Below are 16,566 nucleotides of genomic sequence, written 5' to 3' on the forward strand. Positions count from 1 at the left end.
TCAAAGCTGCACAAGCATGGATCTGACCTTCAACATCTTACCAAAGCTTTATGAAACGAGCTACAGGGTGGACCACTGTCTAGGTCTGACTGACCACTGGGTGGCACACATAAAGGACTGATCTAGATAGCACCACAAAGTTAAACTGACATCAGAACCACAATACAAAGAAGGTAGGTGGCTGCTTGAACCAAACCTGGTCGATAGACTGCTAAAATAAAAAACACTCTCACTAGGATTTTAATAGGATCCAGGGGCTCAAAACGATATTCAAAATATCCAGGATACAACATAAAATTACTCAGCCTACAAAGTACTCTCCAGGGAAAAGACAACCAACCCCAAGATGACAGAAATGTTGGAATTTAAACAAAAGACTTCAAAGCAGTTAGTATAACTATACTGGAAGAAGAAAGAGAGAATGTTTTTGAAATAAATGGAAAGATAGAAAGTTTTAGCAAAAAAATAGAAGACATAAGGAAGAACCAAGTGGAACTTTTAGAACTGAAAAATAGGAGTGACCAAAATAAAATATTCACTGGAGAGCAGAATGAAGATGACTTTGAAGATAATCAATATAAATTATGCAACCTAAACAACAAACAAAAACCAGTTTAAAAAAAAAACAAAACCCACAGAACCTCAGAGACCTGCGGGATAAGACCAAATATCTAGCATTTGTGTCAACAGAGTCCCAGAAGGTGAGGAGAAAAAATATGATTTAGAAAAATTATTGAAAGAATTCATGGCTAAAATGTTTGGTCCCAAATTTGGCAGAAACACACAGATTCAAGAAGCTTGGTGAACGGCAAACAGAATATACTCAAAGAAACCTATGACCGGACATAATCAAATTGCTGAAAATCAAAGATATAGAAAAATATCCAAAGAACATCTAGAAAAAAGAATCCATTTCCTATAAGGAATCAATGACTCAGATAACTGCAGATTTCTCATCAGAAACTATGGAATCCAGAGGGAGCTGGAACAACACTTAAAGTGCTGGAAGAAAAGTGTCAAGTCAGAATTCTATATCCAATGAAAATGTCAATCAGCAGTTATATAAAATAAAGACATTCTTAGGTGAAGGAAAGCATAAGGATTTGTCACTAGCAGAGCTGCTGTACAAGAAATGCTAAAGAAAGTTCTTCAAACAGAAGAAAAATGATAACAGGAAATGGGAGACATCAAGAAGGAGGAGCAACAGGGGCGCCTGGGTGGCGCAGTCGGTTAAGCCTCCGACTTCAGCCAGGTCACGATCTCACGGTCCGTGAGTTCGAGCCCCGCGTCAGGCTCTGGGCTGATGGCTCGGAGCCTGGAGCCTGTTTCCGATTCTGTGTCTCCCTCTCTCTCTGCCCCTCCCCCATTCATGCTCTGTCTCTCTCTGTCCCAAAAATAAAATAAAACGTTGAAAAAAAAAAGAAGGAGGAGCAACAGAAATGGTAAATATAGATTGTTCTTTTAAGTTCTTTAACATGTCTATAATGGTTGAAAGTAAAAATTATGAAACTGGTGGGGTTTTCAGCATTTGTAGATGTAATACATAAGACAATTGCAACATAAAGGAGAGACAATAAAGGGACAGACCTACATAGTGGTAAAGCCTACATTTAATTTGAAGTGGTGAAGGATAAAATCTAAGTGGACTATGATAAGTATGTATTTTATAAGCCTTAGAGCAAGGGTTAGGAAGCCATATTCCACAGGCTTATTTTGTAAATAAAATGTTATTGGAACATAGTTACAGCTTACTCATTTACATATTGTCTCTGGCTGCTTTCACACTATAGCACCAGATTTTTTGTTTTGTATTAATTCCAAGATAGATAACATATAGTGTTATATTAGTTTCAGGTGTACAATATAGTGATTCAATAATTCCATATGTTACCATAGTACTCATCATGACAAATGTCCTCCTTAATCCTCATCACCTATTTCATCCATTTCCTAACCCACCTCCCCTCTGGTAACCATCAGTTTGTTCTCACTAGTTAAGAGTCTGTTTTTTGGCTTCTCTCTCTGTCTCTCTCTCTGTCTCTCTTCTCTTTGCTCATTTGTTTCTTAAATTCCATATATGAGTTAAATTATATGGTATTTGTCTTTCTCTAACTTATTTTGCTTAGCCTAATATTCTCTAGCTCCATGTCATTGCAAATGGAAAGATTTCATTCTTTTTATAACTGATTAATATTCCGTTGTGTATACATACAACATCTTTATCCATTCATCAGTCAGTGGACTTTTTTGGCTGCTCCCATATCTTGGCTATTATAAATAATGCTACTCTAAACATAGGGCATCCTGAGGAGTGCCTATATCTCTTTGGGTGCGTGTATCCCTTTGAATTAGTATTCTCATATTTTGTGGGTGTATACCCAGTAGTGCAATTACTGGCTTATAGGGTAGTTCTATTTTTAACTTCTTGAGGAATCTCCATACTGTTTTCCACAGTGCCTGCACCAGCGTATGGCACCAGAGTTGAGTGTTGCAAGAGACATTGTGTGACCTGCGAAGGCCAACATGTTTGTTATCTGGCCCTTTACAGATAACAGCTTGCCATTCCTGCCCTAGAACAACCACTTAAAAAACAAAGCAAACAAACAAACAAAAACTAAAAGAAAAATTTAGTGAAAACAGGTTAAAGAGAAATACTAAATAATATCCAAATAAACCAAAAGAAGACTGGAAAGTGGAGATAGCTGAATTATCAATGGAGGAGCAAACAAATAATAAAGTTATAGAAGTAAATCCAAACATATTAATACTTACATTAAACGTAAATAGCCTAAATATATCAATTAAAAGATTATCTAAATGGGTTTTTAAAAACCACAAAAGATCTGACTATATTCTGCCTTCAAAAAACCCATTTTAGGTATAAAATAGGTGGGTTAAAGGTAAAAGAATGGGAAGACTTACACCATGAAAATATTAATCAAAAGAAACCTGAAGTAGCTATTGTAATAGCAGGCTCCACACTGTCAGCTCAGAGCTCAACGTGAGGCTCGAACTCACCAACTGTGAGATCATGACCTGAGCTGAAATCAAGAGTTGGACACTTATCAGACTGAGCCACCCAGGCACCCCAAAAATAAAATTAAAAAATTAAAAAAGAGAAAAGACACAAAATACTAATATCAGGAATAAAGGGGGGGGGCAATTGGCTGGCTCGTCAGTAGAACATGTGACTCGACCTTGGGGGTTGTGAGTTCAAGCCCCATGTTGAGTGTAGAGATTACATTAAAAAAAATCCTTAAACTTAAAAATAAAAAGGAATAAAAGAGGGGATATCGCTACAGTCCCCACAGACATTAAAATGTCATAAGGGAATACTACAAACAATCCTACACACATAAATTCAACAATTTAAACAAAATGGACCAACTCCTTGAAAGCCACAAGCTATCAAAACTCATCCAAAAAGAAAGGGATGTAAATATGAAATGTACAGCTACAAAGCTTTTGAAAGATAACATAGGAGGAGCGCCTGGGTGGCGCAGTCGGTTAAGCGTCCGACTTCAGCCAGGTCACGATCTCGCGGTCCGGGAGTTCGAGCCCCGCGTCAGGCTCTGGGCTGATGGCTTGGAGCCTGGAGCCTGTTTCCGATTCTGTGTCTCCTTCTCTCTCTGCCCCTCCCCTGTTCATGCTCTGTCTCTCTCTGTCCCAAAAATAAATAAAAACGTTGAAAAAAATTTTTTTTAAAAAGAAAGATAACATAGGATAAAATCTTAGTTATCCAGAGTTAGGCAAAGTGTTCTTAGATATGACATCCAAAATTTGATATAAAAGAAAACAGTGATAAGTTGGACTTCATCTCAATTACAACTTTTGCTTTGAAAAAGAAAATGTCAAGAGGAAGAAAAGACAAGCTACAGAATGGGAGAGAATTAGTTGTGAATCCCTATTTAACAAAGGACTTCTAACCAGAGTATATAAAGAACTCTGATGTCAAATAAGCACGTAAAGAGATGCTCGACATCATTAGTCTTTAGGCAAGTACAAATTAAAACTTGTAATAGACAAGATGTCTATTAGAATAAATAGAAGAATGCCTACACACTTAATAGAACGGGGTAAAATAAAATAGAAAATGACAATACTAAGTGCTGGCAAGGATGCAAAGCAACCTGGGCTCTCTCACATTGCTGTTGAGAATGCTGAAAAATGCAAAATGCTGCAGAATGGTGCGGCCACCCTGGAAAAGTTTGGCATTTTCTTATACAGTTAAATATACACCTTGGGAATTCAAGCTGGTGCAGCCACTCTGGAAAACAGTATGGAGGTTCCTCAAAAAACTAAAAATAGAACTACCCTACCACCCAGCAATTACACTAGGCATTTATCTATGGGATACAGGTGTGCTGTTTCGAAGGGACACATGCACCCCCCCATGTTTATAGCAGCACTATCGACAATAGCCAAAGTATGGAAAGAGCCCAAATGTCCATCGATGGGTGAATGGATAAAGAAGATGTGGTATTTATATACAATGAAGTATTACTCAGCCATCAAAAAGAATGAAATCTTGCCATTTGCAACTATGTGGGTGGAACTGGAGGGTATTATGCTAAGTGAAATTAGTCAGTCAGAGAAAGACAAAAATCATATGACTTCACTCATATGAGGACTTTAAGAGACAAAACAGATTAACATAAGGGAAAGGAAACAAAAATAATATGAAACAGGGAGGGGGACAAAACAGAAGAGACTCATAAATATGGAGAACAAACTGAGGGTTACTGGAGGGGTTGTGGGGTGGGGGATGGCTAAATGGGTAAGGGGCATCAAGGAATCTACTCCTGAAATCATTGTTTCACTATATACTTACTAATTTGGATGTAAATTAAAAAAAATTAAAAATAAAATTAAAAAAATTAAAAAAAAATATATATATATATATATACACTTACCATATGACCTCACAATCCCACTCCATTTCATTCCTAAAGAAATTAAACATGTTCACACAAAAACATGTACACAAATGTTTATGGCAGTTCTGTCCATTATTACCCCAAACTGGAAACTGGAATGTCCTTGGACAGGTGAATGGATAAACAGACTATAAGCACACAGAATACTACTCAGCAATAAAAAGGAGTAAACTATTAATACACGCAACAGCATGAGTGAATCTCAAAGGCATTATGCTGAAAGAAAGAGCTTCTCTCATGTATGATTTCATTATATGACATTCTGGAAATGGCAGAATTATAGCAGTGGGAAACAAATTGGTGGTTGTCAGGGTTAGGATTGGAGGAAGGGTGTGACCACAAAGGAGCAGCAGGACGGGGTTAGGGGTGATGGAACTTTTTTGATCCTGATTGTGGTGGTGCTTACACAGATCTGCATGTGTTAAAAGTCACAGAACTGTACACACACACACACACACACACACACACACAGCAATTTTACTATATGTTAAAAGATACAAGATTTAGGGCACCTGGGTGTCTTAGTCAGTTGAGCACCTACTTGATTTCGGCTCAGGTCATGATCTCACAGTTTGGGTTTGGAGCCCCACATTAGGCTCTGTACTGATAGCATGGAGCCTGCATGATTCTCTCTCTCCCTCTCTCTCCACTCCTCCCACCTCTCTCTGTCTCTCAAAATAAATAAACTTAAAAAAAATACAAGATTTTAAAAAACAGGCATATAGGCTACTGGTATTCATCATTTTAAGCAATGTTATTACTTGAGTAATTTTTAAATGGTTTCTTCTTGGGGCGCCTGGGTGGCTCAGTCGGTTAGATGGCTGACTTCGACTCGGGTCATGATCTCACAGCTTGAAGGCTCATGGGTTCAAGGCCCGTGTCAGGCTCTGTCCTGGTAGCTCAGAGCCTGGAGCCTGCTTCTGATTCTGTGTCTCCCTCTCTCTCTCTCTGCCCCTCCCCTGCTCACGCTCTGTCTGTCTGTCTCTCTCTCAAAAATAAATAAACACTAAAAATTTTTTTAATTGTTTCTTTTAATGTTTATTTTTGAGACAGCATGTGCAAGCAGGGGAGGGGCAGAGAGAGAGAGAGGGAGAAACAGAGGATCCAAAGCGGACTCCATGCTGACAGAAGAGAGCCCGACGTGGGACTTGAACCTGTGAGCCACGAGATCATGATCTGAGCCAAAGTCTGATGCTTAACCGACTGAGCCATACAGACACCCCTAATACAAAAGTTTTTAAAAATTACTGAGGAACTATTTAAAGGAACCCCATGGTGGGGCGCCTGGGTGGCTCAGTTGGTTAAGTGTCCGACTTCAGCTCAGGTCACGATCTCACGGTCCGTGAGTTTGAGCCCCGCGTCGGGCTCTGGGCTGATGGCTCAGAGCCTGGAGCCTGCTTCCGATTCTGTGTCTCCCTCTCTCTCTGCCCCTCCCCCATTCGTGCTCTGTCCCTCTCTGTCTCAAAAAAAATAAATAAACGTTAAAAAAACAAAATAAAAAAAAAATAAAGGAACCCCATGGTGACACATTCTGTACAACCCATTAGTATCCTTTGTGTCAATCCGGATTTTGAGCCCTGGCTCTTGCAGTGCTGCTAGCTAGCTAACTGCGTGGTCAACAGTCACCTCTGTTTCTTAAGCAGTGACATAGGAGCTGGGGTTTGGATGACACCTGTAATTGTTGCTAAGCTGTGTGGAATCCTCTCCAACCTCAAGATTCCGCTTCAGGAGGTCCGGGGTGGTGATGCCCATCTGCTACCATACTTGGTAACATCCAGAGAAGGTGAGCCGCAAGGTCTCTAACTCTAAAAGTGTTATTATTTATAGCGTATCGTTATTCATAGCATATATTTAGCATATAGCATGTTATTTATAGCATATAGCAAACTTGGGTTTGCTTACATTAAGGTCTATGTGAATTGGGAACCCGCTTCTGCCCTTCCCTGCCATGTTGCCTGTCAGTTGGGAATTTCACACCCGACACACACAAACCCAGGATATCTTCACTAAAGTCACCAGCAGTTTTCCAAGAATCTCTCCATCAAACCATTTCCCACCTCAGTGTGACCTTGACCTTTCCTAAGGTATTTCTGCTCCCCCCTTTTTAGAGACTCAATTCCACCTCTAGGGCCGTATCCCATGCCCCCCTCTCCTGTCTTCCAGCTCCATGTGTCCAAATGTCCTAGCTGCGGACACTCGGTTGGCCGCTTGGCTGGCGAACACTTACATCTTGGAGGTAATTCTCCAGAACCTGCAAGCCCTCCGGGTGGCAGGTGACAGCAGATGAAGAGGGTGGGAGGGATGCCGAGGGGAACTGGGGGCAGCACCCTATTCCTATGCCAAAGATAAGGTCTTCAGGGAAGAAAAAAAATCCTAAAGGGCAGACAAGGGCCAAGGAACTTGGAGTGCTAACTTATCCCAGGGACAGTCAGAGCAGAGCATGGGGGCGGGGAGGGGGGCGCAGACAGGGAGGGCTGAGCCCAGAGGGAGAAGCACCACCTGCTTGTCCTTGTCTCCCTAGAGCTCCCATTTAAGGGCAGACATTGAGGATGGGAAGGCTCAGAGCTGCCAGCGCTCCCTGCCCAACCTCCAAAGCAGCTCTGCCCGCCTTCTGCATCCCAGGCCCCTCCATGTACGTCCCTCACGCCATGCCAGCTCTGTGCCCCCCACAGGCTCTCCTCAGGGATGGAGGCTAGCTGGGAGGCTGCTTGGCGGAACCGATACCCAAGGCCTTCCCTCCCCATGTCCCCAGTCCCCTGTTTTTTTCTTACCTTTTAGCACCTCCTGTGCCTAACTGTCCCTGTCTTCACCTCCCCAGCTTCCAGTGCAGCCCCACCTGGATCCCACCCCTCTAATCTGAAGACCCCAGTAATGTCTAAGGAGAGAAATAAAGACAACTTTTTTTTTTTTTTAATCCCTATCCCAACTGGAATGGACTGGGAGAAGGAAACCTTGACCCTTGCTGCTCCGTCAGCCGTTGGGAGGCCCCATGCCCAGGACTGGGAGCATCGGGGCAGGGCAGGTATGTGGAGTATTTAAGTGCACTTGGAGTATGTGGGTTGGGAGACCTGAATACTGGGTTATCGTTGTGGATCAACTCCTGGTCCTCTGGGTGACTGGTTTGTGACTTGGGCATTGGATTGCAGAAGAAGGGAGGAAAGGGACATTGGATAAAGTGTGTCAGTAGGACCCGAGTCCCTTTGTTACCATAGGAAGGAAAACATCCCAAACTGCAAGCAGGCCTGGGTCAGAGTGGCCCAAAACATTTGCTTCTACTTGTTGGTCTGGAAAGCTGAGGCCTGGAAAGGGCAGAAGATAATAATTGGGTAGCTGGCACCACAGAGGGCTGGAGGCCAGGATGATGATTTCCAAGTTGTGGCTGGGAGTATTTTAGGAGTCCTGAGGACGGGCACAGAGATGAGGATCACCAGAGAGCATCAAAGGAGCAAGACAGAGGAATCAGGGAGAAATCAGTCATTTGTAACCTGTGCACTGTGTCAAATGCTTTCTGCATACTACATCACGGATTTCAGTTCTGCAGGATGGACCCATGTCTCCACTGCCATCAGCGAGCACCTAGAAAGGCCCATTTTACAAAGTGGGAAACTGATGAGAGATTAAGAATTCTTCCTGGTCATGCTAAGTGGTGGAGCCAGGTCTTACTCAAGTCAGGCTGCGTTCATAATCTCACTCCTGTAGATAGCTTAACCTCCAGCCAAATATCAGCCATGAGGAAAATAATGCGCCCAACTATGTCCTCCAGATGCTGGGGCCAAGGGCTGGGGGGATGGCTGTTGTGAATGAGGCTGGGCCCAGTTGGAGAGCTGACCAGAAATAAAATGTTGGCTTCCTTCCTGAGGGTTCCTTTCCCATTTCTGCTCCCTGGCCCTCACCCTGCAGTGGCAGACAGGTCAACAAGTGCTAGGGGGCTGGTTCTTGGGCACCTCACTAGGAGAATGTTGCTCACTAACTCCCCACAACAGATCCCTGCTGAGAACCAGTCACGGGTTCTAGGAGTAAGAAGCACGGAGTTGAAGGGTGGTCCTCACCCAAGTGCAGGAAGTAGGGGTGAAAATCAGTCCATGTGTCTGAAAGCCAGTTCCCATATGGGAGAGCTCGTGAAACACTAGGTTGACTCACCTAGATTGAAATCCGGGTAACCCTTGCCCTGCTCCAGCCCCCACTCAGAACCATACCTGTGAGTGTGGGCATTGTGAAATCCAGATTGACCAGGTTGGCCATGAACTGCAGCCTAAGATTTTACAGCTTGCCGGAAACTTCAGGGAAGTGAATAACTTGCCCAAGACCACATGGCTGGGCTGGTGGCAGAGCCGAGGACCCAGCCTCTGGGCATCCCTTACAAGTCTAGGGTTCTTTGTCCTGTGGGCTCCACAGGAGACTCACAAAAGCTGTTCCCACTCCCAGAAGAAGGACATATATGTCTGTTTGGACAGAGCACAGATTGACACTTGGGACTGACGGCTGTGGACGCTTTGAGTCCCATCATCTACAATTCAGCCACTCAGCCACCCGGGAGGAGATGAATTATCTATACAGGCACCCCTCACCTTTTACAAGTTTACATTAAGCCACTTCACATGTGCAGAAGACCGGTTTGGGCTAACACAAAGAAATACGAAGGGGATTTTTGCTTTTGCCAAAGTGAAAATAGCTTTCGGCAAGCTTTTGGCTTTGCAGCAAGTTGTAGAGGTGCCATATGCCCAGAGCGGCAAGAGGGCGGTCACCACGCTCCTTCCCCCAGAGCTATACTCAGCTTCTCTGCATCAGGCCTAGCTCTGAGCTGTCTGTGAGCATCCGTTTGCTCTGTGCGTCCCTTAGCAGGACGGTTTCAGAAAATTCAAGGTTATTTTTTGGGCCTGGGAATGCTCAAACACTTCTCCATAGAAGTTAATAGTAATCGGTTCGCTTTATGCCATTTCAGCTTCCGAAAGCTTTCACAGGAACACTCTGTTTTCGGATAGCGGGGGGAGCCTGTACTTGTTTGACTTCTGAGATTCCTGGATTCTTTTGGCCACAGGGTTGGTTCCCTTGACCCTGATCATGGATCTTCACCAGCCCTATGTAATGAGATTTGGCACGTGTCCTGGAATAGGACGTCAATGCATGATCGTTGCTCTCTACTTCCTCCCTCTGCTCGTTCAGCTACTAGACAGATCCTCTTGAATCTGTTTGTTCACAGAGGACATGGGAAAGATCCTCCCTTCTCTAAGAGGAACCAGAGCCTGGAGTTGTTTGTGTGTGTGTGTTGTTCTTTAAGTAAGCTCTACGCCCAACATGGGGCTTAACTCACAACCCTGAGTTTAAGAGTCGCATGCTGTGCTGACTGAGCCAGCCAGGTGCCTGTGCTGTTTTGTTTCTTTGACTTTGATTTACCATAAACTGAGAAGAACCAAAGATTGTTATAAAGAAACCATCACCAGACCCTTACCAGCATTTACTATCATTAAGTTCCCAAGAACAGAGTGACCCATTTGGCCGAGCCAGGTCAAGCCAAGAGTGAACGTCTTAAGAAATTTGAGCACTTCATGCCCTTCCAGTACTGCTCAGGTTCCAGGTTGGTTTTCTTCTCTGGTCTCCTTCCCTGGGCTCAAATTCTCAACAACTGAGGGTGGAAGGACATTGCTGACTCCAAAGCGCCTCCCCCTCGAAGGCCTGTGCCTTCCTGCTCGGTACCACACGTGTTCCCACCCACAGTCCAGGGGAGAATCTATGCCCAAGGGACAAGGGGCACCAAATTCCTCAGGCACCTAGGAGATATGCCTTACATTCTCCCTGACATGTGAAGTTACAGTAAAAGCAAGGGAGACAGCAGCCAAGGGTGAAACTGCTTGTTTTCACCCATCAGCCTAGCCCAACTGACTTCCGCTGCTGCTGCTCTGGGCTCTGACTGTCCCACTGTTGTTACCACCGAAGTACTGGGCTTGAACTCGAGTTAAGAAGGCCACACGTGGAGACAGAGGGAAGGCAAGAAGGTGACGAGAAGACAGGAGGGTTGAATTTGAACAGGGAAAAGATCAAAAGTAAAGCCAGAATCCTACTTGCTCTTTTTTCCATTCTCCTTTATTCCATAAACACCTAGTTACAAGTTGCACAAATCAAAAAATAAAGGCAGAGAAGGGTGTAGGGAAGGTTTCTGTGATGTGCAGGGAGTGGGAAGGGAGAAAGGGTTGGGAGCCAGTCCTCTCCCTCCACACACAGCCCTGGATAAGGGCTATGGCCTCTGCAGTGGGGGATCTGAGGAGGAGGTGGGCAAAGATCCAGGGCAGCTGAGGGATAGAGGAAGCCCCTAAACCCAGAGCTCACCCCAAAAGCCCCTTCGATGCATGGCGAGGGTAGAAAGGGGAAGGTGAGGAGGCTCAAAGATGGAGCAGCAAAATGAAAAATCAAGTTAGCAGATACAGGAGAAGGGGACTCATCATGGTAGGGGATTAAAGAAGGAAAAAGTAGGTAAAGGGGGCAGTGAAAGGTTCTCCCTGAGACCCCCAGGGAGAGGTGGGGGGCCAGCTTGCCTGTTAATTTAATATTAAATTGGGAGTGGGAGCTGGAGAGGAAAAAGTTATTTGGGGGATGATTTCTCAGCCTCTCAGCCTGTACCTGGAAGGGAAAGAGAGAAGAGCGAGTCAAAAGACAAAACGTAAAGGCCAGGAGTTGGGTTTACTCTCCCATTCCAGTGGCAGCATTCTTCTCTTCACACCAACTAAAACTTACACCATCAAAGGCAGTAATTGCTGGGCACCTGGACTCCTTCTGCCTCATGACAAAGGAATATGCACAGGTACGTGCCTCAACCCCCCCTCCGTGCTTGACACCTTACAATTCCTCCCTCTCAATACTTACAAGAGAGGCTGAGGGCCTAGGGCCCTCACCAGTCATAGCGGCGGGACTGTCGGGAGGGGGAGTCCTCAGGTCCCTGTATAGCCAGGCGGGGAGGCCCCTCAGCCCTTCGTCCCCCACCCCCTGAAGCCTCATGCCGTCGAAATTCCAGAGGGCGCTGCTGCCGGAATCGGGATGTCTCCCTCCGCCATTCATCATCAAATGCTGCAGCCTCACCTGAAGAGCACAGAGACCATACGTGACATTTAAATATACAGGCTGGCTTCTGGAAGCAGAGGCAAGCGTGAGCCACAGCCTTCTCAGGTGAACAAATACAGCAAAGGCTGAAACTATGTGTGGGGACATGTTGAAGGACACCAACAATTTCTGTTCTTAGTAGTCTGGGGTTCCATATGGTTCCACGAGCTAATAGCCAACAGCGACTCCAATGTGGAAGCCACCAGCAGGCCTAAGGCAGGACTACTCAAGAAGGAAATCAGGAACGGGGTAATTATGAAGTTAAGGAGCATAGTGCCATGCACACAATAAGTATTTAATAAATACTTATTGACTTGAGAAAGAAAAAAACTGATCCTGACAGTTGGCCTCTCCTTGGCGAGGAGACTGCCAGGGCTTGACTTAGCCCCTAAAGCTGACAGGACAGGGCTCAAGTGAGGTCAGAATAGGAGGCCTGGAGCGCCTGGATGGCTCAGTCAGTTAGGTGTCTGACTTCGGCTCGGGTCATGATCTCACAGTTTGTGGGTTTGTGCAGTTGGGCTCTGTGCTGACAGCTGGGAGCCTGGAGCCTGCTTCGGATTCTGTGTCTCCCTCTCTCTCTGCTCTTCCCCCACTCATGCTGTCTTTCTCTGTCTCTCAAAAATAAAAACGTTTAAAAAAATTAAAAAAAAAAAAAAAAAAAAAGAATAGGAGGTCCACCCAGAACTTTGCCAAGAAATATCTACAGAGGTAAGGAGAGAAAGCTGGTTGGTGTCTCCTAGCTCGCAGGAACAGGACCAGTGGCTACCGGCCCAGGAGCCAGAAGGGTGATGAGAAGAAAAGAAGGCTCACTCTCATCCAGGTTGATATAATCCTGCCGCTCCTCCTGGTCCCCTGTGCGGTGGTTTCGGGAGCGCTGGAGGATGTGAGCCCGGTCTCGGATGTGATGCCCGATGGACATCTGCTCTAGCCCACTGTCCGAGTCCCGTACGGTCCTGCGAGTCTCCCGGATCTGGGAGGAGGCAGAACACAGCACACAGCTGTCCCTTCCAAAGCCTGGCTACACCAAGCCGGGATAGACAAACCACCCCCAACCCAATCACGAAAAAAGAAGCCAGGGTTTCTGTGCGTGTCATTCAACCCTGTGTTCTCTGGGATATCAAAAGCCCTTCAACTCACCCCGCCTGGTGCCGAACGCATCTCTGACGTCTCCTGGTAGACCTTGGGGGCACCATCACCCGTATTGGAGTAGGAAATGACAGTGGAGGATGAAAAGGTCTGGCAATTGCCTCCAGCTGTCATGTGTTCCTGTGGAGGAAAACACACAGCAGGACTGAACGGTCCCTATGGCGAAGGGATCCCACATTTCAGCTGCCTGTTCCTGTCTGTATCTTTCTTACAAAACATGAGAAATGAGAAAACATCAGGAGTCATCAGTACCCCCCAAATTCCTCTGAGTCCAACAATAAACAAGAAAGACCTTTAGAGACTGAGCCTTAATCGCATGCTTAGTAAGACTGCTCCTGCTGCTTCCTAGTTAGGCCACGAGAACAGATAAGGGAACCCAATGCTCTCTGGGTTCAATGACTTTATCCGGCTTGAGCCTTTCCCTAGCGCACTCTTGCCTGCCCCCGCCTCAGAGGACTCAAGAAGGTGTCGCCAGCCATCACTGAGAACAAGACTGCAAAAGTGTATGGCGTAAGAGCCTCACCATGTTCCCAATCATGTCGTTCATCATCCCAAACATGTCCATGAAGCCACCTGACTGCAGCAAAGAGATGGAAAACAGAGTCAGGAAAGCAAAGTCAGTGCTCAGATTATCTTGTTTAGGCACCCGCTAGATGCATGGCTACACATTCCCTTTCTCCTCTTCCCTCACACGGAGCAACAGCTCTGTCTCTTCATTAGCATGGCCAGTACATGGAATGTTCCTCTCCGTGTTTCCCTTCCCACATACTGCTACCTTCCTCCTCAGTCTCTATGGCTGCTCTGATCCCATCTTTGTTCTCCTGACTGCCTTATTTCCTCCTATCTTTAAGAAGCACACCCAAGTAAATGAATTATAACCTACAAAAAAAGGGGTGGGCATGAAATAGTAAAAAACAAAAAAAACCTCTAAAAAGCCATCTCTTGCTGGCCCTTCAACTGCATCTCAATCCCCAGGAAGACAAACTTTGCTAGGCAATCACATTTCCCTAATAGGTATTGCTCCTAGAATGCAGGGGTCAGTAAGTGAACATCTTTAACCCACAGGACTCAGAGCACACAACAGGACCAGAGCTTTGTGAACACTATAAAAAGATTGTAGGGGCGCCTGGGTGGCTCAGTCAGTTAAGTGACAGAACTCTTGATTTTGGCTCAGGTCATGACCTCACACTTTGTGAGATGGAACCCCGGAGTCGGGCTCTGCACTGACAGCACGGCGCCTGCTTGGGATTCATCCTCTCTCTCTCAAAATAAATAAATCAACTTTAAAAAGATTCTAGGGTTACCCATAAAGCTATTCCAGAGAGCCACATTTGTAAATAATATCTAAGGGCCTAGAGCGTGTCTGAGATGGAAGGACACAAAGATGTTAGGACTCACCATTCCCAGCATCCCAAAGGGGGAAACAGTCCCAGCCTGCAGGAAAACACAAAGAACAAATTAGAGACCACATCCTATTCATTACAACCCCAAGCCCATGGGCCCAGCTTTTTTTCCATCCTCCTCTCAAAAAGGGATCACAAAACCCTTTTGGCAGACCCTTTCCCCCACTCCTAAAAAAAGATCATTCCACTTGCTAAGCTGGCTAAAGCGCAAGAAAGATCAAAGGAACCCTCCAGGCTTCCTTTGGGTCTCAGGTATGTTGCAGCACCATTACCTGCATCCTACGGCTGGCAGGCCTGGTCCCTGGCATGTTGCCATCTGTGATGCTGAGGAAGGGGCTATATCCAAAGCCACCTGACAACATTCGGTTCATATGCTGACGGTGAATAGCAAAGGGGTCCCTGTGGAGTGAGTATACAGTGTGGATGGCAGAAGGGCCAAACAGTCAACACCCACTCCCCGCCTCCCCCAGCAAAAAAGAAAAGTCATGGGGAAACAGTGGCACAGACGCCTATTTCCTCTCCAAGTCTGAGCTAGAGTTGAGTATCCAGCTGGTTCCAGCCAATGCCAGCAATGGGAACCCAGATGTCTGTCTGAATCACTTAGAGACCTGAATTGGAGTAGGATGAGCGCCCTAGAACACAAGGGGGAGGGAATACTCACATCAGGAACATAGGATCCTCGGGCTCTACGTCCCTCATAAAACGGAACATCCTGATTTTAGCTCCAGGGGGCTCCACGCTGTAAAGATGTGGAGGCTCAGACACTCGGAGGTAGCCAGGCTTTTTGCACACCTGGCTCAGTGAAGGGACTCAGGACACTGTCCCTTCCAAATGCTGTAACTGAACCCCCCAAACTCCAGTGAGACCCTTCTCCAGGTGGTGGTCGACACCACCCTCACGGGAGAGAAGAGCTCTTCAAACCTCTCAAGGAGGGCCGTGGAAAATTTTTCCAAGCCTCGCAGTCTTCTGCCTCCCCCCACTCACAGCCATCCTCTTCCAAGAGCCCTGGCCAGAAGCATAGCCCCCTCCCCCGACGCCACTGTTCCAGATGCGAATCCCGAGGGCTGGCCCTCGCCCCAGCAATGACCCCAGCCACTCGGCCCCCTTCTCACCCCGAGCCGCCTCCAGGCCTCCCCCAGGCCGGCCTCACTATCCCCACCGCGCCTGTCTGCCGCTCCCCCGGCCCGCGCCTCACCGCCGGGCGAGCCGGAGCGGTAGGCCTGGCCCTCTCCCCTCCCCGCATCCCAGACCCTGCAGCCCCGCAGGCCCGCTCCCTCCCTGGCCCCGGCTGCCCGCTCTGCTCGAGCCTCACCGGTCCCCGATTCGGGCTCAGCGGCCCATCCGGCCGGTCTCGCCTCTCGGTGCGCTGCAGAATCGGGGGTTGCGGCCCGGGACGCGGGATTGGTCCGGGCTGGTGCTCCTCGGCCTCCCGCGCCGCCGCCTCCCAAGGCTGCCACCTCCGTACCCCCCTCGGCCCACGGAGCCCGAACCGCGGCCAGGCCCGGACGGAAGTGACGTCACGATGGGACAGCCCGCCCCGGGGCCGGGCCCGCGGAGCTCCGCCCACTGGCGGGCGAGGGGAGTGGGCTGGGGCCGGCTTCCCGGGCGGCGGAGCTTGCGGCCGCGGGGTCTTCCGGGGACCAGGGGAGGGGAGGCCTCATCACTAACCTGGATTTGGGCTCTGTGGACTGGAAGAGGCTCCCTGCGAGGGTGTGGGGGAGGAGCAGAGGCTCCCCTTCCTCGGGAGGGACGGGGCGGGGGAGGGCGGTGCGGCACGTTCCCTCAGGGGAAGGAAGAGACCGTGGGGCAGATTCCCATGGCGGGGAGGGGCGGGCTCCCTGTGGGCGACTGGGTGGGGCGGATCCTGGGGGGGAACATTAAGCAGATTTTTCTACCCGAGCGGCGTTCAGCCCAAGAGGGAGGAAGGGCGGCCGTTCTGCGGGGGAGGCGCTAGGGCCAGTCCCGTCGGGAGGAGGCGCGTTCCAAGC

General features: G+C 47.3%; 1 protein-coding gene and 1 long non-coding RNA gene across 2 annotated transcripts; one reads left to right on the forward strand and one right to left on the reverse strand.

The window, feature by feature from the left end:
• Positions 1–6,602: 6,602 nt before the first annotated feature.
• LOC122472376 lies at positions 6,603–11,734 on the forward strand. Its single transcript, XR_006294419.1, has 4 exons — positions 6,603–6,720; positions 7,101–7,173; positions 7,756–7,959; positions 11,630–11,734. It is a non-coding gene; the product is annotated as an uncharacterized LOC122472376 (long non-coding RNA).
• Positions 10,997–16,537, reverse strand: MLF2 (myeloid leukemia factor 2). The gene is made up of 9 exons (XM_043561853.1): positions 15,891–16,537; positions 15,240–15,317; positions 14,851–14,977; positions 14,574–14,609; positions 13,699–13,752; positions 13,167–13,295; positions 12,840–12,999; positions 11,796–12,008; positions 10,997–11,552 (listed from the first exon to the last, which is right to left on the reverse strand). The coding sequence occupies exons 2-8, from the start codon at positions 15,287–15,289 to the stop codon at positions 11,821–11,823; spliced, it is 744 nt and encodes a 247-aa protein (XP_043417788.1). The 5' UTR covers positions 15,290–15,317; positions 15,891–16,537; the 3' UTR covers positions 10,997–11,552; positions 11,796–11,820.
• Positions 16,538–16,566: the final 29 nt, after the last annotated feature.

Source organism: Prionailurus bengalensis, chromosome B4 (assembly GCF_016509475.1).
Source record: "Prionailurus bengalensis isolate Pbe53 chromosome B4, Fcat_Pben_1.1_paternal_pri, whole genome shotgun sequence".
NCBI lineage: Eukaryota > Metazoa > Chordata > Mammalia > Carnivora > Felidae > Prionailurus > Prionailurus bengalensis.